The sequence below is a fragment of the Pantherophis guttatus genome, chromosome 7 (assembly GCF_059756535.1).
Source record: "Pantherophis guttatus breed Tessera chromosome 7, ASM5975653v1, whole genome shotgun sequence".
Classification (NCBI taxonomy): Eukaryota; Metazoa; Chordata; class Lepidosauria; order Squamata; family Colubridae; genus Pantherophis; species Pantherophis guttatus.
Window position 1 is genome coordinate 2,199,015 of NC_142069.1, and position 27,629 is coordinate 2,226,643.

Consider the following 27,629-nt stretch of genomic DNA (forward strand, 5'->3'; position numbering starts at 1 on the left):
TCGACCGAACGAGAAGGGGGGAGAGGGGGGGAGACCTATTTGGGAAGGGCCGCCTTCGGAGCGTCACGCTTCCCCCGCTCGCCGAGTAGGGGCTCCGCGGCCCCGGGGCGGCCTTCGTGGGGCGCGAGCCTCTGCTTGGGGTGGGGGGCGCCCTCCTCTCCGCCCAAGCAGCCGGTGGGAGCGCTCGCTTTGTGCGGGACGGGACGGCGGGCGGAGGCGAGGCGAGGCCGGGCTGCCTCCCTCCATCCCGCCGCATTCTTCAGCTCCGAGCCTAACAAAGCCGGGAGGCGGCGGGGACCCGCGGCCAAACTTTGCCAAACTTTTTTTCCCCCCGAAGTTTACAAAAGTTTGCCAAACTTTGCAACAGTTTGCCAAACTTTAGAAAAGTTTGCCAAACTTTCTTTCCTTCTCACAAAGAGCCCCTCTTCGGGCGAGGGGGGGGGAGGAAAAGCCTTTCCCCCGCGGGGAAGGGAGCGGGAGCATGGGCTGCGCCCCCCGGCTGCCCCCTCCTCGCCCAGCAGCCCCCCAAGTCCTGGGACCGGCCGCGCTCGCGCAGCCCGGTGGGTCCTAGGCGCGCGGCGGCGGGTCCCCATGGCCGGGGGCGGGCGGCTGCGCTGCGCCCTGGCCTGCTGCTGGCTGGGGCTTCTCGGTGCGGCGGCTTCGCTGAACGGCAGCTCGCCGTTGGAGGATCGGTGCAAACGCGCCGCGCCCTGCGAGGCCCTCCGGGAGAGCAACTGCTTGGGATCGCCGCTGCCCTACGCCGCCACCTCCACTCTGCTGGCCGGGGACTCGAGCTCGCAGGCGGAGGCGCACGACAAGCTGCTGCTCTGGTCCGGTAAGGTTGCGCCGGGAAGCTTGCGCGCGATCCTGAGAGGAGAAAGAGAGAGAGGGAAGAAAAGAAGGCGCCTGGGGCATCCTGCGCAAAGGGACCCCGAGGCCCTGGAGGGAGGTGTGCGTGGGATAGGATCGCTGGCTTCGGGGTATTGGACCTGGGGGTCCCCCCCATCCTCTCGCTGCACCCTGAAATGAGCCGGGAAGATGGGTGGGAATCAGTTTCCACCTGTGGTCGTGGAAGGTGTCCGTGGATTACGACCGACGGCTCTGGGGAGTTGGTTCTATCCTCTCCTACACCCCAAAATGAGTGGGAGTGGGACCCCCGTGGTCTTAGAAGGCGACCGTGGGATAGTGCTGGCCCAGTGTGGTTCTGGTGGGTCCCAATCCTTGTCCACCCCAAAAATGAGCCCTGTAGATAAGGTGGGAGTTAACTTCCCCCATTGCAGAAATGAAATGGGTAGGTAGGATAGGACATAGGACCAATGTATGTTGGGCCTGGCTGGGGGTCCCCCTCATCCTCTCACTGCACCCCAAAATGAGCCGGGAAGATGAGTGGGAGTCAGCTTCCCCCCCCAGTAGTCATGCAAGGCGTCAATGGATTATAACCAATGGCTGTGGGGAGTTGGTTCTAGGCGCCCCCCATCCTCTCCTGCACCCCAAAATGAGTGGGAGATGGGTGCTAGTCAACTCTCCCCCCTCCAGTGGTCATGCAAGGCGCTTGTGGGATTGGAGCGTCCTGGGGGGGGGCTTCAAACGGCTCGTGCACCCCAAAAATGAGCCCTGTATTTAGGGTGGGAGATAACTCCCCTTTCCTGTCATCATACAAGGGGTAGGTGGGATATTACAGACGCCTACAGGGAGGGGTCCCCCATTGGCTTGCTGCACCTCAAAAACGAGTTCTGGAGAGGGTAGGAGTTAACTTCCTCCCCCCTGGTTGTGAGAGGGGTAGGTGGGATAGGACAGAGGTCTCCGGGGTATTGGGAGGGGGGGTCTACCATCTCTCGTGTACCTCCAAATGAGCACTGTAGACGGGGTGAGAGTCTGCTTTCTAGACCCCCGCCCCCAACAATGGGGTGTTGGTCCTGGCGGGGGGTGGGGTCCCCACGGACTCGCCAAGGTTGAAAAACACGGCTTTATAGAGCATTAATTTGCAGCGTGTGTGTTCACACAACACGCCTAATCTGACAATTGAACGAGGGTTCTAAGGTTCGTGCAAGATTTCGGACTCCTAAACTAGCCACATTTTCTGGCTTCGCACAACATTTAGACCCACCGACTTGAACTGGGTAAAGTGTTTTTGCACTGATCGTATGGACGTTGTTTTGTGTGTTTGTGCCTGTCTCTTAAAAGTAACCACAACCACAACATCGGCTATCCAGGGCCTTAACCAGTGGTGGGATTCAGCCAGTTCGCACCTATTCGGGAGAACCGGTTGTTAACTTCCTAAGCAGTTCGGAGAACCGGTTGTTGGAAGAAATCTTATTTTGCTTTTTTCCACTTTACGGGGCTAATCCTGTAAGGAAGGCAGAAAGGAAACGTTCTGCTGGTGTTTCTAGCCTAATCTTTATTGCCCTGCTTACAGAAACTGCCTCTCTGCTTAACCCTTGTTACATTGTAACAGCTAAGGCGAGGCGCCCATTGATGTGAGTGATGTTGAGTTGGCCACGCCCACACAGTCACATGACCACCAAGTCACACCTACCCAGCTGGTCATTAGGGCAGAGAACCGGTTGTTAAATTATTTGAATCCCACCACTGGCCTTAACCACCCATTTAATCTTACTTCATGCCCAGTATTTTTTTTTTCTTCTTTAGATAGAAAATTGGGACTATAAAAAGGCCAGCATCTTTCAAGTTTCTAGTCCTCAAGGGAAGTTTTCGGTACTCGGTGGCCAAAGGAAAGAAAGCTTGTTCTCCTCTTTCTCTCCCGGTTTTCTCAGGTTTGCGAAACGCGCCGCGCTGCTGGGATGTGATCCAGCCTCTCTTGTGTGCCGTGTACATGCCCAAGTGCCAAGATGGCCAAGTGGAACTGCCTAGCCAGACTTTGTGCCAAGCCACGCGAGGACCCTGCACCATCGTGGAACGAGAGAGGGGCTGGCCTGACTTCCTCAAATGCACCACGGATCGGTTCCCTGAAGGGTGCCCGGTAAGGGTCCACCTGGGTTCTACTTAACTTTACTACCGGTTCACAACGGGAGCGGGCGCATGGGCAGATCGTCAATTATGACGTCCAGGCGGTAGGGAGGCATGGAGAAAAGTGACTTATGAATATCTATGGAGATTCTCAAGTCCTCCAGGCCATGATTGTCCCAAAGGTGCTTTTTTCAAGAGGCAACTGGACTTTCTGGTTTTTCTTTGAAGGCGTTTCGCTTCTCATCTGAGAAGCTTCCTCAGTTCTGATGGTGGGGAATGGAAGGATTGACACTCCTTGCAGACAGCTGGTCATTTGCATCCTTTTTAGAGAGTCGTTGAGGCCGCTTGGAGGTTTGTCTGTGTCCTTGGGGGTCACACCTGAGTGGTGCAAATGGTTGTGGAACAAAAGGACTACAATTCCAAGAAGGCTCCACACACATTTGCACCACTCAGATAACCCTGAGGACACAGAGAAACCTCCAAGTGGCCTCAACGACCGTCAAAAAGGATGCAAATGACCAAATGCTGTCTGCAAGGAGTATCAATCCTTCCGTTCCCCACCATCCAGTCAGAGCTGAGGAAGCTTCTTGGATGAGAAGCAAAACCTCTTCAAAGAAAAACCAGAAAGTCCAGCGGCCTCCTGAAAAAAAGCCCCTTTGAGATTTAGGAATGTTTTTTCACACTTACGACCGTTCTAGCATAGCTAATAACTAAGTAAACCCTGTCCTCGTTTCTCTCCCCTCCCCCTCCCCCTCCCTGGCAGAACGAGGTCCAGAATATTAAATTCAACAGCTCGGGGCGATGCGAGGCCCCCCTGGTGCAGACCGACAACCCCAAGAGTTGGTACGAGGATGTGGAAGGTTGTGGGATCCAATGCCAGAACCCCCTTTTCACCCAGAAGGAACATCGCGAGATGCACATCTACATCGCCGCCTTCAGTTCGGTCACAATTTTTTGCACCTTTTTCACGCTGGTGAGCACGAGGAGAGCCAGGCCTGGGGGCGGGGTGGATTAGAGGGAGGGGGGATTTGATTAGGGCTCCAGGCTTAAAACCAGTTGTGGGATTCAGCCGGTTCGGACGAATCGGTAGTTAAATTGCTGGCTGACTCTGCCCTGCCCTGCCCCTTCCAGGAGTACCCACACGCCCCATTGTAAGCAGGGTGGATTTGATTTAAATCGAGTTGATTTAAATCACAATTTAAATTATGATTTAAATCACTAGTAAAAAGGCTTGATTTAAATCAACTCGATTTAAATCATAATTTTTAAAGAGCAACTGTCATCTCTGCTCCTCCTTTGACCCACCGATAGTCCCAGTGTTGCAGAATATACAGCCTCATGCGACATAACTAAGCTCCATTTCATGCTGAATAAACTAAATTATTTATGTATCTTAAATAGAAAACTATCTTGCGATAGATTTTTACCCCAAAAGTTTTTTATTAAAATGAATTCGATAAAAATAAAAAAAATCTGATTTAAATCCAAAAAATCTGATTTTTTTGATTTTTTTTAAAAAAATCATTGATTTTTATCCACCCTGCAGGTAAGTGCAAGGAGGCCTCCTTGGCTCAAAATGGCACGGGGTGGAGGGTGGGGGGTGGAGCATCTCACCCCCCCCCCTCCACGGCCCGTTTTTGCTCCCAGGAGGATGCAGGGAGGCCTACTAGGCCCAAAACGGGGCCGGGGGCAGAGCGTCCCCTCCCCCCGCAACCTGTTTTTGCTCCCAGGGGGTGCAGGAGGCCAAGTCCTGCCTGTCACACACCCCTGGCCACACCCCACCCAACCGGTCATTGGGGCAGAGAACTGGTTGTTAAATTATTTGAATCCCACCACTGCTTAAAACCCATCAGCGATGGCTGTGTTCCAATAGAAGGGAATACTTTCAGTTCAGGGTTGAACTGTGGGGAGTCCCGGGTGCTCTCTGAGCCTGGTGGTTTTCTTGCAGACGTCTTATGACCCAACTAGGTAACGTCATCAGTGCTCGATGAGAATGGGATTTGCTCTGTTTATATCTGAGTGGATTGCCCTGTCAGGGTTAGTGAGAGCGTTGTGATTTCCATGAACATTGATACAGAAACGAAGAGCCAATCCCACTCCTCTCTAAGCATTGATGATGTAACCTAGTTGGGTCATGGAATGTCTGCAAGAAAACCACCAAGCTCAGAGACCCCACAGTTGCCCTCCTCCTCCTCTCTGCAAACCCCACTCCCTTCTAGCAGTGATGATGTGATGTGGTGATTGGCTCAAAGTCACCCAGCTGGCTTTCAGGCCTAAGGCGGGACTAGAACTCCCCGTCTCCTGGTGATTGGCCTAAAGTCACCCAGCTGGCTTTCATGCCTAAGGCGGGACTAGAACTCCCCATCTCCTGGTGATTGGCCCAAAGTCACCCAGCTTGCTTTCATGCCTAAGGCGGGACTAGAACTCCCCATCTCCTGGTGATTGGCCTAAAGTCACCCAGCCGGCTTTCAGGCCTAAGGCGGGACTAGAACTCCCCATCTCCTGGTGATTGGCCTAAAGTCACCCAGCTGGCTTTCATGCCTAAGGCGGGACTAGAACTCCCCATCTCCTGGTGATTGGCCCAAAGTCACCCAGCTTGCTTTCATGCCTAAGGCGGGACTAGAACTCCCCGTCTCCTGGTGATTGGCCTAAAGTCACCCAGCCGGCTTTCAGGCCTAAGGCGGGACTAGAACTCCCCGTCTCCTGGTGATTGGCCCAAAGTCACCCAGCCGGCTTTCAGGCCTAAGGCAGGACTAGAACTCCCCGTCTCCTGGTGATTGGCCCAAAGTCACCCAGCCGGATTTCATGCCTAAGGCAGGACTAGAACTCCCCGTCTCCTGGTGATTGGCCCAAAGTCACCCAGCCGGATTTCATGCCTAAGGCAGGACTAGAACTCCCCGTCTCCTGGTGATTGGCCCAAAGTCACCTAGCCGGCTTTCATGCCTAAGGCGGGACTAGAACTCACCAACTCCTGGTGATTGGCCCAAAGTCACCCAGCCGGCTTTCATGCTTTAAACAGTACTAGAATTCACAGTCTCCTGGTTTCTAGGCTGGTGCCTTCACCACTAGACCGAACTGGGTTTACCCCTTTTCCCAGTAATTCTACTTTGCCTTTCAAAGTATTAGCTGGTATTCTACAACCTGGCGCCCTCCAGGTGTGCTGGGTTTACGACGCCCAGAATTCTAGCTGGTGGCACACCTGAAAAGCGCAGGATGGCTAAAAACCAGTCTTACCTTACTCTGCTTTCCCTCCAGGCCACCTTCTTAGCCGACTGGAAGAATTCGAACCGTTACCCCGCTGTGATCCTCTTCTACGTTAATGCCTGCTTCTTCATGGGCAGCATCGGCTGGCTGGCCCAGTTCATGGACGGCGCCCGCGGCGAGATCGTCTGCCGTGCTGACGGCACCATGCGCTTGGGAGAGCCCACGTAGGTCCAGGGATGTGGGTGGGTTTTGGGTTTTGCCTGGCGAACCCCTTGCACTCGGAGCTGCACCCACGAAACGCTACAGAACACCCCTTCAGCCCCCCCCCCCGATACACTGGTGTCTTCGGAGCTAATCAGTCACGGTCATCTCAAGGCGCTTTTCCAAAAGGCATCTGGGCTTGTTTTTCCTTGAAGACGTTTTGCTTCTCATCCGAGAAGCTTCCTCAGTTCTGAATGAAGGATGGAGGATGGGAAAATTTCTATTCCTTGCAGTCGTCTGGTTGTTAGTACTCTCTCTGAGAGTCGTTGTGGCCGCTTGGAGGTTTATCTGGGCCCTCATGGTCAGTCTTCTGTCCACCTTCTGGATAGTGAGGACCGCTGGCTCGAAAGAGGGGTCAAAGAGGCCATCTGTGTTAAAACTGAGCACACAGACACACCCAATAGAGTGTTGTGGCCCGTCAGCGGCCTGTGCGGATTGTAGCTGATTCCGACAGCGAGGAGGCTGGTGTGGTGTTGCGCCAACAGCCTGTGCAGCTGGCACTTGAGTCGGACAGTGAGGAGGCTGGAGAAGATGTGGTGCCAGAGGCGGGGATTCAGCCAGGGCCTTCAGAACCTCCAGAAGCTTCCATGGGTGAAGACGACGAAGAGGAGGAGCCTCTTCTCGATGCACGGGCGCGCAGAGCTGCCAAAAGGCAGGAGTGGCTCCTCAGGAGGAGGTCTCCTCGAGAGTAAGGCTTGGGGCTAATTGGCCACTCCCTTAGCCTATTTAAGGAGGAACACCGACTGAAGCAATTTGCAGGGAACAACTTCATTCACATACCTTTATGTCTTGTCTTGCTTATCTTATCAGCTTCCTGCAAATTGCTTCTGGGCATTCTGCCAACCTCAGTAAGCTTTCAGTTATTATTCTTTGACTTCTTGGCGGCTGTTAATGCAGTTAATTAACAGCCGTTGTTGTAAAAGACTGGTTTATTTAGTAAACTAAGGTTTGAACGGACTTTGTGTGTGCTGCGTTCTTTGGGGTCCGTAGCTGGGGCAGAACATAGAGAGGAAGAAGTACAACATCGCCTATCTCCTATCTCCAACGCAGTCCTTTTCAGCAGTTCCAAGAAGGCTCCACACCCTTTTGCACTACTCAGGTGACCCTGAGGGCACAGATAAACCTCCAAGCGGCCTCAGTGACTCTCAGAGAGAGTATTAACGACCAGACGACTGCAAGGAATATAAATCTTTCCATCCTCCATCCTTCATTCAGAACTGAAGAAGCTTCTTGGATGAGAAGCGAAACATCCTCAAGAAAAAAGTCCAGTTTTCTTTTGAAAAAGCGCCTTTGAGACCCCAAAACATCCCAATTCTCAATAACCCCATTCGTTGTGGTCCCAGGTTTATGGGAACTGGTGTCCAACCACAATTGGACTACAGATGTTTATTCCTCCCATTCTTCTTTGTGGACTTCTTAGTGGCTGGAATATTGAAGCCCAATGTAATCTTCGCCCTCGAGGGTAATCAGAGGGTCTTAATATGGGGCAGGAGATTATTTAGAGCAGGGGTGGGCGATTAATTTTCCCAAGGGGCCGTGTGAGAAAATGGGATTGTTCTGGGAGGGGCTGAGAAGGTGCAAAGGATGGGGAATTCTGGGAATTGAAGTCCAGGCATCTTAAAATGGTCAAGGTTGAGTAACCCTGATTTAGAATACCAAGAATGGCTCTTGGGAAGAGACAGAAGAGTGTTTCACTCACTTTTGAAGGCATCTGGAGAACTTTTGAAGGGATCTAGACCAGGTTGGCACTCCTTGCAGAAAAGCTACAGTTCACTGACTTCCTCTCTCTCTGTCTCTCTTCTCTGTCTCTGTCTCTCTTCCTTCTCCTCTCTCTCTGTTCTCTCTGTCTCTGTCTCTCTTCCTTCTCCTCTCTCTCTGTTCTCTCTGTCTCTGTCTCTCTTCCTTCTCCTCTCTGTCTCTGTCTCTGTCTCTCTTCTCTGTCTCTGTCTCTTTCTGTCTCTGTCTCTCTCTCCTCTCTCTCACTGTCTCTCTTCTCTGTCTCTGTCTCTCTTCCTTCTCCTCTCTCTCTGTTCTCTCTGTCTCTGTCTCTCTTCCTTCTCTCTGTCTCTTTCTGTCTCTGTCTCTCTTCCTTCTCCTCTCTCTGTCTCTCTCTGTCTCTCTCTCTGTCTCTCTTCTCTGTCTCTCTTCCTTCTCTCTCTGTCTCTTTCTGTCTCTGTCTCTCTTCCTTCTCTCTGTCTCTTTCTGTCTCTGTCTCTCTTCCTTCTCCTCTCTCTGTCTCTCTTTCTGTCTCTCTTCTCCGTCTCTCTTCCTTCTCTCTCTGTCTCTTTCTGTCTCTGTCTCTCTTCCTTCTCCTCTCTCTGTCTCTCTTTCTGTCTCTCTTCTCTGTCTCTCTTCCTTCTCTCTCTGTCTCTTTCTGTCTCTGTCTCTCTTCCTTCTCCTCTCTCTGTCTCTCTTTCTGTCTCTCTTCTCTGTCTCTCTTCCTTCTCTCTCTGTCTCTTTCTGTCTCTGTCTCTCTTCCTTCTCTCTCTGTCTCTTTCTGTCTCTGTCTCTCTTCCTTCTGTCTCTTTCTGTCTCTGTCTCTCTTCGTTCTCGTCTCTCTCTGTCTCTCTCTCTGTCTCTCTTCTCTGTCTCTCTTCCTTCTCTCTCTGTCTCTTTCTGTCTGTCTCTCTTCCTTCTCTTCTGTCTCTCTTTCTATGTCTCTCTCTTCTCTGTCTCTCTGTCTCTCTGTCTCTCTCTCTGTCTCTCTCCCTTCTCTCTCTGTCTGTCTCTCTTTCTGTGTCTCGCTCTTCTCTGTTTCTGGCTCTCTCTCTCTCTCTCTCTATCTGTCTTCCTTCTCCTCTGCCTCTGCCTCTGTCTCTTTCTCTCTGTGTCTCTCTCTCCTTTCTCTCTCCCTGTCTCTGTCTGTCTGTCTGTCTCTCTCTCTGTCCACAGCTCCAACGAGACCCTCTCCTGCGTGATCATCTTTGTGATTGTCTACTATTCCCTGATGTCCGGGGTGATCTGGTTCGTCATGCTGACGTACGCCTGGCACACCTCCTTTAAGGCGCTAGGCACCACCTACCAGCCACTGGCGGGCAAGACATCCTACTTCCATCTGGTGACGTGGTCCATCCCCTTTGTCCTCACGGTGGCCATCTTGGCGGTGGCACAGGTAATGGAGCGGGAGGAGCTCGGGAACTTTGGGGGAGAGCAGGTTCTTCTCGGTGGTGGCACCTTGATTCTAGAATTCTTCCCACAGGAACCGTGATTGACCCTCTGTTTCTCTAACATTTTGGACCCCGGTTTATGGTCGTCATTAGTTTATGGCTGTAACTTGGTTCACCATTGTTATTACTTATTTTAATCATGACATATATACAGGTAGTCCTCATGAATGGAGCGGTGGCCTAGAGGTGAAGCTCTCGCCTCACGCTCAGGAGGCTGTGAGTTCGATCCTAGGTAGAGGTAGGTATTTCTCTCTAGGCACTCTGAGAATATATCTGCTGAACAAAACTCCGCACTGGCAACAGGAAAGGCATCCGGCCAGTAAACACTCAGATCCATTCAATTGCCCAGCCTCCACCCCGCAAGGGATTATGAGGTCGTTAAAAGAGGATGATGATGATGATACAGGCAGTCCTCAACTTACAACAGTTCATTTAGTGACTGTTTGAAGTTACAGCAGCACTCGAAAAAGTGATTTATGACGCTTTTCCACACTTATGACTGTTGCAGTGTCCCCGTGGTCATGTGATTATAATTCGGACGCTTGGGAACTGACTCGTACTTATGACGGTTGCAATGTCCCGAGGTCACGTGATCCCCTTTTGCGACCTCCTGGCAAGCAAAGTCAATGGGGAAGCCAGATTTCAATTCAACAACCGGGTGAACTCACTTAACCGCCGTAGCGATTCGCTTAACAACCGTGGCGAGAAAAGTCGTAAAATGGGGCAAAACTCACTTAACCAACGTTTCACTTAACCACCGGCATTTTGGGGCTCCGTTGCCGTCGTACGTTGAGGACTACCTGTGTTTAGGGGAGTTATTGGACGAGAGACGAGAAGTTTTTTTTTATTGCTGTTCCTCTTCTTTTCTAATCCTTTCAGGTGGATGGAGATTCGGTGAGCGGCATCTGTTTTGTGGGGTACAAAAACTACCACTATCGTGCGGGGTTCGTCCTGGCCCCCATCGGCCTGGTGTTAATTATTGGGGGCTATTTCCTGATCAGAGGTGAGTTTTTCCTTTCCCCTCTGGATTCCTTGCCTTTGCTTTCCTTCGCTCAAGAGATGGATGGATGGATGGATGGATGGATGGATTTAGGGTGCATTCAGGAAGTATTCCCACACACAAAAAAAAACCCTTCGTTTTTTCAATTTTTTTTACACTGCAGACCAATGCTACAGTTGTTGAAATTTGGGTATGTGTGTGTGTTTCCCTCTCATTAATCTATACTCAGGACCCCCGTCATGACAAAGTGAAAACGGAATTTTAGAAATGCCTGTCAGTGTATTTTAAAAAAAGATTTCTAAAATGCACTTTTAAACTGGTTCAAGGTTGACTCTGCCTTCCGTCCTTCCGAGGTGGGTAAAATGAGAACCCAGATTGTTGGGGGGCAAGAGGCTGACTCTGTAAACCGCTTAGAGAGGGCTGGAAAAGCACTTGTGAAGCGGTATATAAGTCTAAGCGCTATTGCTAAGTGCTAAGGAAGGAAGAAGAAGGGAGGGAGGGAGGGAAGGAAGGAAGGAAGGAGGGAGGGAGGGAGGGAGGGAGGGAGGGAAGGAAAGAAGGAAGGAAGGAAGGAAGGAAGGAAGGAAGGAAGGAAGGAAGGAAGCAAGCAAGCAAGCAAGCAAGCAAGCAAGCAAGCAAGCAAGCAAGCAAGCAAGCTGTGGTGGCACAATGGTGAGAATGCAGTATTGCAGGCTAATTCACCGCCCACAGCCAGGAGTTCAATCCTGACCAGCTCAAGGTTGACTCAGCCTTCCATCCTTCTGAGGTCGGTAAAACGAGGACCCAGATTGTTGGGGGGCAAGAAGCTGACTCTGTAAACTGCTTAGAGAGGGTTGGAAAGCACTTGTGAAGCGGTATATAAATCTAAGCGCTATTGCTAAGTGCTAAGGAAGGAAGGGAGAAAGAGGAAGGAAGGAAGGAAGGAAGGAAGGAAGGAAGGAAGGAAGGAAGGAAGGAAGGAAGGGCTGGAAAGCACTTGTGAAGCGGTATATAAGTCTAAGCGCTATTGCTAAGTGCTAAGGAAGGGAGAAAAAGGAAGGAGGGTGGGAGGGAGGGAAGGAAGGAAGGAAAGAAGGAAGGAAGGAAGGAAGGAGGGAGGGAAGGAAGGAAGGAAGGAAGGAAGGAAAGAAGGAAAGAAGGAAAGAAGGGTCGTGGTGGCACAATGGTGAGAATGCAGTATTGCAGGCTAATTCACCGCCCACAGCCAGGAGTTCGATCCTGACCAGCTCAAGGTTGACTCAGCCTTCCATCCTTCCGAAGTCGGTAAAACGAGGACCCAGATTGTTGGGGGGCAAGAAGCTGACTCTGTAAACCGCTTAGAGAGGGCTGGAAAGCACTTGTGAAGCGGTATATAAGTCTACAGGCTATTGCTATTTACAAACAGACAGCAGCTGGGAAAATAAAGATTTCTGCTTTTTCCATTGAAACTCAGATTTTGGGGTTGTGGTTGTCGTTTTTGGCAAAAATTTGGCAGAGGCAAGGACACCCAATCTGCTTGTTCCTCTTCTTTGGATCGTCAAGGTTGCAAGACTCGCGGGCACGAAAGACGAGATCCGTACATGAAGGTCTCAATTAAACCGCTTTGTTGCTAAAAGGCCATGCGCAGGAATCTTCTCAACCAACAGCTGGCAGCTGCTATGAGTCAGATATGGGTCCATGGAATTTGAGGGAGGTTGGACTTAAGTTTGCTTGTGGCTACGTAGGGATGCTAGGCTGATTTCTCTTTTGACGCCGCCCCCGGATTCTACAACTTCTTCCCCTACAAAGACCCTAATAAATGCCCTCTTTTTCCCTGCCCTCCCCCAGGAGTGATGACTCTCTTCTCCATCAAAAGCAACCATCCGGGCCTCCTGAGCGAGAAGGCGGCCAGTAAGATCAACGAGACCATGTTACGCCTTGGTAAGTAGAGGTAACCATAAAGGAGAATATTTGTAGCTCGGGGTTGAAATGGGGGTTGGTCAAGTCATGACGTGGCTTGTTTTGACTCCGAATCAAGTTACGATGGTGAGAAACGTGGCTTGTTCCTTAAGGTGCTGACCCAGCCCCTGTGGCTAGCTTAGCAAACCCATTATTAAAATAAACCATGATTTAGCATATTGCTTGCACGCAACCCTGAGGTTGTATCGAATGCTTTCTCCGAAGGGTTGAGCTCATTGGGGATAGTTGCGTGAATCAAGGCCTTTAATTAAGGAATTGATTTACTTTAAAGAGCCAGTTTGGGACTAGGCTGAAACCTGGGAGATGGTGAGTTCTAGTCCTGCCTTAGGGATGAAAGCCGGCTGGGTGACCTTAGGCCAATCACCAGGAGATGGTGAGTTCTAGTCTTGTTTTAGGCATGAAAGCCAAGGGTTTTTTGGGGGGCCAATCACCAGGAGATAGTGAGTTCTAGTTCTGCCTTAGGCATGAAAGCCAGCTGGGTGACTTGGGTCAATCACTAGGAGACGGTGAGTTCTAGTCCCACCTTAGCCACAAAAACCAGTTGGGTGACTTTGGGCTAATCACCGGGAGACAGTGAGTTCTAGTCCTACTTTAGCTACAAAAACCAGTTGGGTGACTTTGGGCTAATCACCAGGAGACGATGAGTTCTAGTCCTGCCTTAGCTATAAAAGCTAGCTGGGTAACTTTGGTCCAATCACCAGGAGACGGTGAGTTCTAGTCCTACTTTAGACATGAGAGCTGCCTAGTGGATGAATTTGGGCTAATCACCAGGTGACAGGGAGTTCTAGTCCCGCCTTAGGCATGAAAGCCAACTGGCAGTCTCTCTCTCCCTCCCTTCATGAATATTTGCCACCATGAGTTGTTTATAAAAACTAATAATGGCGCAATATAAATCAAACCACTCAGTTGATGACGGTTCCGCCAATTGTGCAATGGCTGATGAGCTACTAAGACAGGGAGTTAAGCCTGTCTCATGAATGCAGCCGCTGCTTGGGACCACCCCAGGGTCAGAGGTCTCTTTGACCAGGGGTCTCCAACCTTGGCCACTTTTAAGACCTGTGGACTTCAACTCCCAGAATTCTTCAGCCAGCTTCCTGTGGACTTCAACTCCCAGAGTTTCTCAGCCAGCTTCCTGTGGACTTCAACTCCCAGAATTCCTCAGCCAGCTTCCTGTGGACTTCAACTCCCAGAACTCCTCAGCCAGCTTCCTGTGGACTTCAACTCCCAGAATTCCTCAGCCAGCTTCCTGTGGACTTCAACTCCCAGAACTCCTCAGCCAGCTTCCTGTGGACTTCAACTCCCAGAATTCCTCAGCCAGCTTCCTGTGGACTCAACTCTCAGAACTCCTCAGCCAGCTTCCTGTGGACTTCAACTCCCAGAATTCCTCAGCCAGCTTTCTGTGGACTTCAACTCCCAGAATTCCTCAGCCAGCTTTCTGTGGACTTCAACTCCCAGAATTCCTCAGCCAGCTTTGCTGGCTGAGGAATTCTGGGAATTGAAGTCCACAAGTCTTAAAGTGGCCAAGATGGGAGACCCCTGACTTTGACTATCATCTTTCATTGGCAGGGATCTTTGGTTTCCTGGCCTTCGGCTTTGTCTTCATCACCTTCGGCTGTCACTTCTACGACTTCTTCAACCAGGCGGAGTGGGAACGCAGCTTCCGGGAGTACGTGCTGTAAGTCGGGGAGGCATCGACGTTCCTGGCTCTGCCCATCTCTGGCTTAACGCGACCGCGGGGTGGATTTGCACCCGCGCCACGTTCCTTTGATGACCGATTGCCGAACGGAGTCCAGGGTTTTCCGACTGAGCCCTTTTCCCCCCGGGGGCAGCTGTTGCATTAAGGAAACCAGATGGGCCACTTCCACTTCTCAGGGTCCACAAACCAGCATCAAGCAATGATGGCTTTGCTGAAGGGATAGAGCAGTTTTAACTCAGTTTGGGAGCCCTGAAATCCAGATTCTGGGTTTGCTTGCATGGGAATCGAACGGTGACCGACCCGGATTTGGATCCTGTAGCAACCCATTCGCCTGGGTGTGAGAAACTGTCCCGGATTTCTGGGAAAGGAAGGTTGTTTTGGCTGAACTTCTAAGTTCTGGTGATTTAAAATAGCTTTTTTTTTTTTTTTTGCCATCCTCGCATTCCGTGGCGGTTCAGTGTTTCTGAAGCTAAGCAAGTTTAACATAATTTTGTATTTACTTGTTATTGTTTATATAGTGTTATATTGGAGGTGGTGACCCTTTAAGAGCTTTTATGCTATGAAATTTCATTTTTAATGTATGCCAATTAGTGTACATTCCAAGTGACAATAAAGTTTATTCTATTCTATTCTATTCCTATTTTCTATTTTCTATTCTATTCTATTCTATATTGTTTTATTCTATTTTTATCTATTCTATTCTATTCTCTATTCTATTCTGTTTTATTCTATTATTTATTCTATTCTATTCCTATTTTCTATTCTATTCCTATTCTATTCTATTTTCTACATTCTATTTTATTCTGTTCTTTATTCTATATTCTGCTTTATTCTATTATTATCTATTCTATTCTATTCTATTCCTATTTTCTATTTTCTTCTATTCTATTTCATTTCATTCCATTCCATTCCATATTTTCTATTCTATTCCATTCCATTCCATTCCATTCCTATTCCTATTCTATTCTATTCTATTCTATTCTATTCTATTCTATTCTTATTTCTGTTTCTCTTCTCTTCTCTTCTCTTCTCCCCTTCCACTCCATTCCATTCCATTCCATATTTTCTATTCTATTCTATTCTATTCTTATTTCTGTTTCTCTTCTCTTCTCTTCTCCCCTTCCACTCCATTCCATTCCATTCCATATTTTCTATTCTATTCCTCTTTACTTTTCTTCTCCTCTCCTCTCCTCTCCCCTTCCCTTCCACTCCACTCCATTCCATTCCATTCCATATTTTCTATTCTATTCTATTCTATTCTATTCTATTCTATATTTTCTATTCTATTCTATATTTTCTATTCTATTCCATTCCATTCCATTCCATTCCATTCCATATTTTCTATTCTATTCTATTCTATTCTATTCTATTCTATTCTATTCTATTCTATTCTATTCTATTCTATTCTATTCTATTCTATATTTTCTATTCTATTCTATTCTATTCTATTCCATTCCATTCCATTCCATTCTGCATTCTATTCTATTCTATTCTATTCTATTCTATTCTATTCTATATTTTCTATTCTATTCTATTCTATTCTATTCCATTCCATTCCATTCCATTCTGCATTCTATTCTATTCTATTCTATTCTATTCTATTCTATTCTATTCTATTCTATATTTTCTATTCTATTCTATTCTATTCCATTCCATTCCATTCCATTCCATATTTTCTATTCTATTCTATTCTATTCTATTCTATTCTATTCTATTCTATTCTATTCTATTCTATTCTATTCTATATTTTCTATTCTATTCTATTCTATTCTATTCCATTCCATTCCATTCCATTCCATTCCATTCCATTCCATTCCATTCTAAAGACGGGTGGACTTCAATTCCCAGAATCCCCCAGCCCTTCCAAAACTTGCCCCGAGGGGGCCGTGTGCTCTAACTTGACTCTCCTGAGGGCTGCCGGTAGCCCTCGACTTATGACTGCAACCGAGTCCAAAATTTCTCTTGCCAAGCGAGACGGTGACTTTTGTCCCCTTTTGTGACCTTTCTGGCCACTGTTGTTAAGCGAATCACTGCCGTTGCTCAGTCAGTTAAGCGAATCTGGCTTCCCACTGGACGTTGCTTGTCAGATGGTCACAAAAGGGAATCATGTGAAACCCCCCACCCACCCACCCCCGGGGACCCTGCAACCGACATAAGTCCATGCCAGTTGCCAAGCCTCTGAATTTCGATCCCGTGACCGTGGTCATTAAGTGTGAAATACTTTTTTTCAGCGTCGTCGTAACTCCGAAATGCTCACTTAAGCAGACAGATGGAAGTTGAGGACTAGCTGCTTAGGTGGGCATTCCTGAGGCCGTTCCCTCTGCCATTTCTCCTCTTCTCTTACCTGCCGCAGGTGCGAGGCCAACGTGACGATCGCGGCCCAGACCAACAAGCCGATCCCGGATTGTGAGATCAAGAACCGGCCCAGCCTCCTGGTGGAAAAGATCAATCTCTTTGCCATGTTTGGCACCGGCATCTCCATGAGCACCTGGGTGTGGACCAAGGCTACCTTGCTCATCTGGAAGCGCACCTGGGGCAGGTAAGAGGGGTGCTGGAGGGATGGCGCCTTGCGTGGGGCAGGGGGAGCTGGCTGGAGTACCAGAGGGATTTGTGGGAGGGGGGCGGGAGGTGTTGAATTAAGGAGCTCTCCAAGTCCACGGTGGGAAGAGGCAGGAGGTGTCCCTCTCAATGGCCAAACGCCTACAGGTAGGTCCTTGACTTACAGCCCTTTGTTTAGTGACCAATCGGGGTTAGTACGGCAAGCATTCTTCCTCTCCTCATTTTCCGCTTATTTTGTCTTCTCCTCCTCCTTTCTTTTCTCCTCTCCTCTACGATTATCACCTCTTCTCCTTTTTCTTGTTTCTTTTTTCCTTCCTGTTTTCTCCTTCCTTTCTTCTGGTTCGTTCTTCCTCCCCTTCCTTCTCTTTCTCTTTTTCCTCCTCTTCCATCCTTCTTCTCTTTTCTCCTTCTCTTCCTCCTTCTCCTCCTTCTCTTTCTCCTCCTCCTCCTCTTTCTTTCTCCTCCTCCTCCTCCATCCCTTCTTCTCTTTTCTTCTTCTCTTCCTCCTTCTCATCCTCCTCCTTCTCTTTCTCCTTCTCCTCCATCTCTTCCTTCTTCTCTTTTCTCCTTCTCTTCCTCCTTCTCATCCTCCTTCACTTTCTCCTCCTTCTTGATCTCTTCCTTCTTCTCTTTTCTCCTTCTCTTCCTCCTTCTCATCATCCTCCTTTGCTTTCTCCTTCTCCTTCTCCATCTCTTCCTCCTTCTCTTTTCTCCTTCTCTTCCTTCTTTGCCTCTTCCTCCTTCTTCTCCATCTCTTCCTTCTCTTCCTCCTTCTCATGCTACTCCTTCTCTTTCTCTTTCTCCTCCTTCTCCCCCAACTTTTGGGACTATGTTTGAGTCTTCCCTTCCCCTCCCCTCTCCTCTCCTCCTCTTTTCCGTGCTTCTTCTTCTTCCCCTTCCCCTTCTCTTCTTTCTCCCCTTCCTTCCTTCCTTCTCTTTCTTCTTTCTTCTCCCTCTCCTCCTTTTACGGCCTTTCTTGCCTCAGTTGTTAACCGAATCGCTGCAACTTGTTCACTTCGTAACACGGTTGTTGAGTGAACCTGGCTTCCCCATCGACGTTGCTCGTCAGCAGGTCACAAAAAGGGATCACGTGATCCCAGGGACAGTGCAGCCATCATAAATAGGGGAGAGAGATTGCCAAACCTCTGGATTTTGATCATTTGACGGTGGGGATGCTGCGGCGGTCATAAGTCGCTTTTCAGTGCCGCTGTAACTTTGAACGGTCACTAAATGGACTGTTGTAAGTCGAGGACTTCCTGTACACGATGTTTTTGCACTCTAGGGGGCTCTTGTCACTCTCACCCTTTGTAAGTCGGTATGATCTGGAGTCATTGCAAAAACTCTGCAGTTTGGTCTTCGGTGGGTCTTAAAAGGGTGGGGAAATAACCCCACAGGCCAGGTTGCAAATGGCCGGAGGCGGCAACCAAAGCTGAATTTTTCAAGAGGCAACTGGACTTTCTGGTTTTTCTTCGAAGACGTTTCGCTTCTCCTCCCAGAAGCTTCCTTAGCTCTGACTGGAGGGAGGGGAAGGGAAGGATTGATACAGCACCACACCAGCCTCCTCGCTGTCGGAAATCAGCTACTAGCTGTACAGGTTGCTGATGGACCACAACACCCAAACAGCCTGGCCCTAACCCTCTGCCCAGAGGTTTTGGGTCAGCGGTGGGACATGGTCAGGAGGCCTCTGATGTTCTCTTCTCCTCCAGGCTGACCGGCCGGAGCAGCAACGAGCCCAAGAGGATCAAGAAAAGCAAGATGATTGCCAAAGCCTTCTCCAGGAGGAAGGAGCTGCAGCATAACCCCGCGCAGGAGCTCTCCTTCAGCCTGCGCACCGTCTCGCACGAGGGGCCCGTCGGTACGTCCCGGAGAAGGAGAAAAATGAGGACGCTTGTTCCAATGGGGACCTCGGTTCTCTCGGGGTTTTCTTGCAGACGTTTCATGACCCTACTAGGTAACATCATCAGGCCTAGGAGGAAGTGGGGTTTGTGGAGAAGAGGAGGACGGTGGGGTCCTTGGTGCTTTCTGAGCTTGGGGGTTTTCTTGCAGACGTTTCACGACCCGATTATGGAACATTGTCAGTGCTAAATGAGAGTGGTGTTATATAAACAGGAAGCAAAGTGCACTTCCTCCTAACACTGATAATGTTACCTAGTTGGGTCATGAAATTTTCGGCAAGAAAATCAGGAAGCTTAGAGGACACCAAGGACCCCACAATCCTGGATCTCCTCCTCCTCTCCACAAACCCCACTCCCTCTTAACCCTGATGATGTTCCCTAGTTGGGTCATGAGACGTCTGCAAGAAAACTACCCATTTCAGAGAGCACCAAGGATCCAACAGTTCAACCCTCAGCTACAGATATTCTCTTTATTGGTACTGGGTTAAAATTATGTCACTTAAATGACTGGAGGATACCAAAGCTGAATCAAGGTTTATATAAAATATCAATTTATCAGGTTTTAGGCAGATGGAGAGGCTTATCAGAGAGTGAGAACTCTCACATCCTTCTGCCCAGGTCGTTTGCAGCTTTTATCTTCTATTAGTTTTATTGTATTTTTTTTAAAATTAGAGTGGCATGGGGGCTTGGTGGTGAAGCTGCTCCCTTCCCAATCAGAAAGTTGAGGGCTCAATTCTAGGTAGCGGCAGATGTTTCTCTCCTAGGGCACAAAGAAAAAAAAAATTATCTGCTGTGAACCCTGTGTAGGCGTCAGGAAGGGCATCCGGCCAGCAAATGCTCAGGCTCCATTCAACTCTACCCCAAATTACAGGAGTACAAGGTTGTAAAAAGGGAGTTTTTCATTGCAATTTTGCTGATTGTTGCGAGTCCCCTAGTCATTGGGAATCAGGCAGCATACAAGTTTATTCTCGTTATTGTTTGCAGAACAGTAACTTTTGTAATTTTTTCCACTTACTTAGTTATTATTGTCTCACGTTTGACAGAAAGATACGGCTAAGGTACCCAGCTGTAAAAGCCCAAATTGTAAACTAGCCTTACGTCAAGCTTTTTCCCAGGTAGTCCTCGATTTACAGCCGTAAACCGTAATTGAATTCTTAACCACAGTTGTGGTCGTTAAATGGGCCACCGCATGCTCGTACTTTATTTTATGATACATTTTTTTTACAGTGGCTGTTAAGCAAATACTATGGTTGTTAAGCAAACCCATTATACCATTGTGCCAAAAGTGGGGGGGAGTGTGTGGGGGTCGCGTGTGCGCGGCCACACCCATAATTCAATGCGCCCTGCGCATGTGCACAGTATCCCCTGCGCTCCCCCTGCTTTTGGCACGCAATGGCACAGTGGGCCTGGTAGGCCTGTTTTTCACCCTCCCACTCCAGAGGCTTTCTAAGCGCCTGGGGAGGGCAAAAACAGTCTTCCCCACCACCCCGGAGGCCAGAAACAGCTCATTTCTCAACTTCTGGTGGGACCAGAAGGCCCGAAAATTAGCTGGCCGGCATGCGCACTGGAGATGCGCTAGGGCAACGCTCGCGTGCCCACAGATACAGCTCCGCGTGCCACCTGTGGCACATGTGCCATAGGTTCGCCATCACAGCATTATACTCTCTGTGGTTTTTGCCGGAAATTGGAAATTGATCGTACGTTGAGGATTACCTATAGTAAATGAACAGAGATGAAAAAGTACAGCTCAATTTTGATCATTGAATTAAAATATATTTGTTTCTTTTTTCCAGCCGGTTTGGTGTTCGATATCAGCGAGCCTTCGGGAGACATGTCCTCGGCTTGGGCGCAACATGTGACCAAGATGGTGGCCAGGAGAGGCGCCATCCTCTCTCAGGATGTCTCTGTCACACCTGTAGCCACGCCAGGTAATGGTCCTCGTAGAGGTTGGATGGGCTGGGCTGTCAAAAGAGCTCGAATGCCATTGGAAGGTGCCCTTTTTGGCCAATGTGGCATTCCATGCATTGGTGTCTATTCTATCTTTTGACTCACTGCTGCCAGCTGCTGGCCAAAGGCTGGAAATGCAGGTAGTCCACCTGTAATGTACATTTCCTGACTTGGAAAGTTTAATGATGGGGAGAGGGGCCATTCCTGTGCTTTCTTCAGGGGAGGGGGTAACCTGGAAAGGTCAAAAATGTGCCATCCAGGGTGTGTGTGTGTGTGTGTGTGTGTGTGTGTGAGTGAGGGAGAGAGCGAACAAGAGAAGGAGGGAGGGAGGGAAAGATTTTGTCTCTGCAAATAGGCAATGCCTGGCCAAAAACTAAATTTGATTTACTTTATACCAGGGTGGAGTGAAAATTAACTGTGAAGGTAGTCCTGGATTTACGACCACAATTTGAGCCCAGAATATTGTTGCTAAGCCAGACAGTGGTGAAGTGGGTTTTTTCCCCCAGTTTAAGACTTTCCTCGCCACATTTGTTAAGTGAACTGCTGCATGTGTTAAGTGGGTAAACTGGTTGTTAAGCGAATCTAGCTTCCCCATCGACTCGGCTTCTCAGAGGATCAGGAAAAAGTGATCACATGACTCCTGGGATATTGCGACCGTCATAAATATGAACCCAATTGCCAAGTATCCGAATTATGATCATATTGACCATGGGGGATACCGCAACGGTCGTTAAGTGTGAAAAACGGTCACTTTTTTTTGTGCTGTTGTAACTTCAAACTGTCATTAAACAAACTGTTGTAAGTCAAGGGCTCCCTGTACCCCATTGGAGTTGGGCGGCTAGTAGATGCAAACAAATAAATGAAGATAGTCTTCGATTTACGTCCGTTCATTTAGTGACCATTCAAATTTACAACTGCACTGAAAAAAAGAAATTAATGACCGTTTTTCACACTTATGACCATCACCGCGTGATCACACGTGATCAAAATTCAGACGCTTGGCAATGGGCTCATATTTACGACGGTCGCAATGTCTCCCGGGGGTCCTTTGGCGACCTTCTGACAAGTAAAGTTGGGGAAAGCCGGATTCGCTTAACAACGGTGTGACTCCCTTAACAATGGCACCGATTCACTTAACAACCAGGGTGAGAAAGGTTGTAAAATGGGGGCAAAACTCACTTTGCAGCCCCCACGCCCTTGGTCTCCCTTAGCAACAGAAAGGCAGGGCTCATTTAGCAACAGAAATGCGAGGCTCAATTATGGTCGTAAGGCGAGGACTCCCTCTAGTACAAAGTGCACCCCGGCCTGAATGCAAAACTTCCATCTGTCCCAGCCCGACCTCCCAAAATAAGACCTAGAGGTCTTGTGACAGCTGCCAATCCTCCTCCTCCTCGGAGAATCTGATGGAGCTTTACCTATGGAATGACAGATAAGAGATTAACAGAGTTGGGAGGAACCTTATAGGTCATCTAGTCCAACCCCCTGCCTAAGCAGGAGACCTTACACCAGGGGTGAAAGGTAAAATGAGTTACTACCGGTTCTGTGGGCGTGGCTTGGTGGGGTGGGGGGTAATGTGACTGGGTGGGCGTGGCCAACTTTTTTTTTTTTAACTTTTCAAAGCATTTTTTCTAATGCTTTGAAAAGCCTCTGCCGATCAGGCAACTCAGCTGGGATCGTCAGAGGCTTTTCAAAGCAATTTTTTAAAACCACCTCTTCGGCCAAAGAGGTTGCAGAAAAAAATGCTTTGAAAAGCCTCTGACGATCCCAGCTGAGCCGCGCGATCCTCAGAGGCTTTTTTTTTTTTTTACTTTTAAAAGCATTTTTTAGTCGGAAGAGGTTGTAGAAAAAATGCTTTTAAAAGTAAAAAAAAAAAAAAAAGCCTCTGATGATCGTGCGACTCAGCTGAGCATGGGGGGGCGCAGGGATTTTTGCTACCGGTTCTCCGAACCACCCGCCTCCATCGCTATCGGATCGGGCGATCCGGTCCGAACCGGGAGCATTTCACCCCTGCTCCAGTCCCCTAATCATTTTTGTTGCTCTTCTCTGCGCTTTTTCCAGAGTCCCCACATCTTTTTTATAGTGTGGTGACCAAAACTGGATGCAGGATTCCAGGTGGGGTCTTACTAAGGCTTGATAGAGGGGTATTAGTGCCTCCCTTGATCTTGATTGACAGTTCTCTCACCCTCCTTTTCCAGTGCCCCCCGAGGAGAGGGCCAGTCATTGGCTGATGGAAGGCGAGTTCTCCTCCCGGCGGGCCAAGAAACCAACTCGGAAGAAAAAGAAGCACCGGAAGAAGAAGGGGGTTTGCCCCTCCGGGGCAGCGACCGAGACCTGCGCCCCGAATTACTTTGCCCCGGGAGGGCCCAGCTCCGTCCCACGCCTGCCCCGGCTCCCCCAAACCAAGTGTTTTGTCGCCGACCCACAACAAAGCCAAGCTCTGGATGATGTCCTTTTGTCTCGCGCGGACCCCGAATGGAGACCCCGAGTCCCCCGGCAGCCGGAGCCCCCCCTGGCTGGACTGTCCCGGGACCTGCCCCCTGGCAGCTGCCGGCGTATCAACCCCTCGGATCTCATCAACCACCCCTTTTGCCCTGATTTTGGGGGTTCCGAGGAAACGGGACCGGAACGTGGAGCGTGGCTATTCTCCGGACAGCAGCCTTCGCGTTTTCGGGGAGCCGCCTTCCCTGCTCCCCCCAGGAGCTCGGCTGCTTTGTTCCTGGGCGGTGACATCTATGGGGTGCAGCCACCTCTAGGCAAGTGGGGTGGGTTGCCCCCCATCCATTCCCGGACAAACCTGATGGACGCCGAGTTGGTGGACCTGGACTCCGACTTCTAGGAGGGAGCTTTTTCAATGGCTTGGCTTGGGGGTCGATCAGCCATGGGGTGGTCGGGAGAAAGAAGGGGAAGGGGGGTGTCCCTTTAGGGACCGTCCTTGGGGGTTCTTCTGCTTCATCTCCTTCAAGGAGACCGAGAGAGATTATTGGAAGAGGCCATCCTTCCTTCCTCTCCCCCTCCCTCTTCATCTTGTGGACCTCTTCAAGAAGACCCAGAGTGCTTCTTCCTTCCTTCCTTCCCTCCCTCCTTTATTCCTGATGATGTTTCCTAGCTGGGTCATGAAATGTCTACAAGAAAACAAACAAGCTCAGAGACCATCAATGGCCCTCCTTCTCACTTCTTCCTTCCTTCCTTCTTTCCCTCCCTCTTTCTCCTTTCCTTCCTTTCTTCTTCCTCCCTCCCTTCCTCCCTCCTTTATTCCTGATGATGTTCCCTAGCTGGGTCAGGAAATGTCTACAAGAAAACAACCAAGCTCAGAGACCATCAGTGGCCCTCCTTTGCACTTCTTCCTTCCTTCCTTCCTTCTTTCCCTCCCTCTTTCTCCTTCTTTGTTTCCTTTCTTCTTCCTTCCTTCCCTCCCTCCTTTATTCCTGATGATGTTCCCTAGCTGGGTCAGGAAATGTTTGCAAGAAAATAATCAAGCTCAGAGACCATCAAGGGCCCTCCTCCATTTCTTCATCCATCCAGACCATCACCTAACAAACACTCACAAAATCAGAGGGGTCACGTGATGTCCTGCCTAGCAATCAACAACTAATGACTAAATCCGTACACCATTCCGGTCGCAATTCAAGGACTACCCTGTACATTGTACCCAAATACGTAAGGGGCTCGAGGTACAATATTATCTCATATCACTTTGGGCATTTACCGTACCTGTCGCAATACTGAGCAGAAAATAGGGGGAAAAGGTTTATTTCAAAAAAGAGATTATTTGGAGAAGACCCAGATGATTTGAAGGACGTTCTACACGGATGGGTTGATTTAGATGTCTTCTCAAGAGATCCATGGCTGAGGGTGCCTCAGAGCCAAGTTTGGAGATCATGAACATGATGGACCATCAGGGTCTATCCAGAAGTCAGGTCAGTATTCCTCAACCCCGGCCACTTGAAGATGGGTGGACTTCAACTCCCAGAGTTCCCCAGCCAGCGATGGAACTTGTAGTGTTCACCTTCAGCGTCTCTGTGGTGGGACGCTCCAGACGGGAGATAAGAATTAGAATATGGAGTAAGCAGAGAGGCTACGTTGAATGGAAGAGCTGAAGTCCACCCATCTTCAAAATGGCCAATGTTGAGGAACATCATGTCCACCATCTGGATAGTCCCTGGTAGGCTGCCATATCTTTGATCTTTCTGTGTCCACCATCTCTGACCCTTCCTGATGGACCTTGAGATCCAACCTTAACATATCCTCATCTCTGGTTCGAAGTTCCTCGCAGAATTCTGTAGGACACCCCAGTTGGAGTCTTCCCCATAAGTTCTCAAGTCTTCATTTCAAGGGGTCAACTCTACAGCCAGATAGAAGAACCTTTTTCTGAGGTCACCTGGACCACCGTCTGAAGGCCTTGAACTTCTGGAGAACTCTGCTTTCCACACTCCATGCTGTGCCTCTACCTCCCCGTGCAGCTTGATGGGACATGTAGTCTTAACCTTCATCCTCTCCCTGGTGGGACCAGACGGCGATAGGAATTAGAACATGGCGTAAGCATAGAGGCTGGGTTGAATTGGAAGAGGCGGTAGCAACGTGTTAAAATATCTCCAGGTTTTGTTACTGTTCTGTAATGTACCTACGTATAACGCAAAGTTTTCGTCTGTTTTTCATGGTTGCAAAATCTAAACATTTTATCATCTATAATAAGAAATTTCTTAGGATTTTTTGGAAATCTTGGGATAACTTGGCACAATCTTTTGGCTGGATTGAAACCCTGCTAAACTCATCCGGGGTGCCGGATCAGTTGGCCAGGTGATATTTCTACTTTTATACACAGGTATTCCTCGACTTAGCAACAGTTCATTTAGTGACTGAAGTTACAGCGGCACTAAAAAAAGTGATTTAGGATTATTTTTTACACTTAAAAAGTAGGGAGGCAGAGCCCGTCATTAAGTGTGAGGATCAGTTTTGAGTCACTTTTTTTTTTGTTTTTTTGTTAACTTCAAGCGGTTGCTCAATAAATCCTTGTATGTTGAGCACTATCTGTGTCACATTTATATGTTTTGTTTTTGCAAAATAAAATGTGTCCCCAAGACTTAGAAGAAAACTCCTGGTTGGGATTCACCGTTTTTGTGTCTCTTTTTGAAGTTTGGGTTAATCCAATTGGTTTTTGTTTCAAAAAAAATAAAATAAAAATAAGAATTTCACTAACTTGGAATTCAGCTGGTTAAGTCTTGGTGTGAATCGTTTTTTTCCTTACCTAAACTTGCTTATTTGTACCCTATGACTATCATTAAGTGTTGTACCTTATGATTCTTGATGAAGGTATCTTCTTTTATGTATACTGAAAGCATATGCACTAAGACAAATTCCTTGTGTGTCCAATCACACTTGGCCAATAAAATATTCTATTCTATTCTATTCTCAGGAGAGTTAAAACTGATTTAACCCAAAATCTTAATTGAACCCAACTCCAAAATCTTTTAACTGACTTAAACGGGCAGCGGGCAGCCACACAAATGAAAGATTGCAAGATGTTAAAAGTGGGAAAAAATATTAACTAAATTTGTGCCAGGAGGTGGCAATAGAGAGCAGGATTTGAATTGCGCCTTTCGCTTTCCCAGGCAAAAAAACTCTTCCCCCAAAAGCTTATACAGGTAGTCCTCAACTTACAATGTTTCATTTAGTGACCGTTTAAAGTTACAACTGCATTAAAAATGTGATTTACGACCGTTCTTCAGAGTTATGACCTTTGCAGCATCCCCATGATCATGGGATCAAAATTCAGATGCTTTGGCAACTGGTTCATACTTATGACCATTGCTGTGTCACGTGATCCTCTTTTGTGACCTCCTGACCAGCAGAGTCAGTGGGGGAGCCAGATTCACTTTAACAACTGGGTTACTAACTTACGAATTGCAGTGATTCGCTTAACGCCTGTGGCAAGAAAAGTTGTAAAAGAGGGCAAAACTCACTTGACAAATGTCTCGCTTTACAGCATGAATTTTGGGCTCAATGGTGTTTGTAAATTGTGGATTACCTGTGGTACAATTGTGGTCGCAAGTTAGTTACACGCTTGTTAAGTGAACCTGGCTTCCCCCATTGATTTTGCTTGTCAGAAGGTTGCAAAAGGGGATTACGTGACCCCCAGGGACGCTGCAACCGTCATAAATACGAGTCAGTTTCCAAGTGTCTGGATTTTCATCACGTGACCATGGGGATATACAGCCACGGTTGTAAATGCGAAAATCGGTCCCTAGTCACTTTTTTTCAATGCCGTTGTAACTTCGGTCACTAAATGAACAGTTGAAAATCGAGAACTCCGTGTATAAAAGTAGAAATATCATCCGGAGCACAGAAACTGACTCACAGATGTTTATCGGCAGCCCGGATCAGTTTTAGTGGAATTTAAATCCAGCCAAAAGATTTTAAGTGTGAACAATAGTCATAAAACAGGTTTTTTTCAGTGCCGTGGTAACTTTGAATGGTCACTAAATGAAGTGTTGTAAGTCGAGGACTACCTGTAATTCGGCCCCGGTTAGGCAAAAGGATGAGAATTCTCTAAATCTGACTTGCCTTGGATCTCTGCATGATTGCTGTCTTTGTAATGCTGTTCTTTAAAAAAATCTGGATCGATGCCCTGCCCGCCTTGGCATGGCTGAACCCTCAGCAGAGATTGAAGCTCCGTTGGATGGGACGGCATGGGGGAATCATCCGGACAAATATTCCCGGTGGAATCTGTGCACAACCACTTTCCGTGCCACGGAACAAATCACGAGGTTGCCAAGTTTTGTTTCTCGGTGAGAGCCTGGGACGTTTGTTTTCATCCGAATCAAAATCCTGCCTTAAGAATTAATACTTGGTGGAAATGTGCCAGGATGTGGGCACCGTATGGCAGGAAGCCATAGGCCTCTTTTAGCTGGGGTGTCCCTCTTCATGTGTGCGTGTGTACCAGCGGTGAAATGCTACTGGTTTGGTCCAGTTCGACTGAACCGGTAGTAAAAAGTGCT

The 27,629-nt window shown here is 48.6% G+C and overlaps 1 protein-coding gene across 1 annotated transcript; it reads left to right on the forward strand.

The window, feature by feature from the left end:
* SMO (smoothened, frizzled class receptor) lies at window positions 1-25,850 on the forward strand. The gene is made up of 12 exons (XM_060689339.2): window positions 1-835; window positions 2,775-2,980; window positions 3,731-3,940; window positions 6,223-6,395; window positions 9,325-9,544; window positions 10,479-10,602; window positions 12,406-12,498; window positions 14,104-14,212; window positions 16,587-16,772; window positions 18,499-18,647; window positions 20,481-20,615; window positions 22,830-25,850. The coding sequence occupies exons 1-12, from the start codon at window positions 592-594 to the stop codon at window positions 23,468-23,470; spliced, it is 2,490 nt and encodes an 829-aa protein (XP_060545322.2). The 5' UTR covers window positions 1-591; the 3' UTR covers window positions 23,471-25,850.
* The last annotated feature ends 1,779 nt before the right edge of the window (window positions 25,851-27,629 follow it).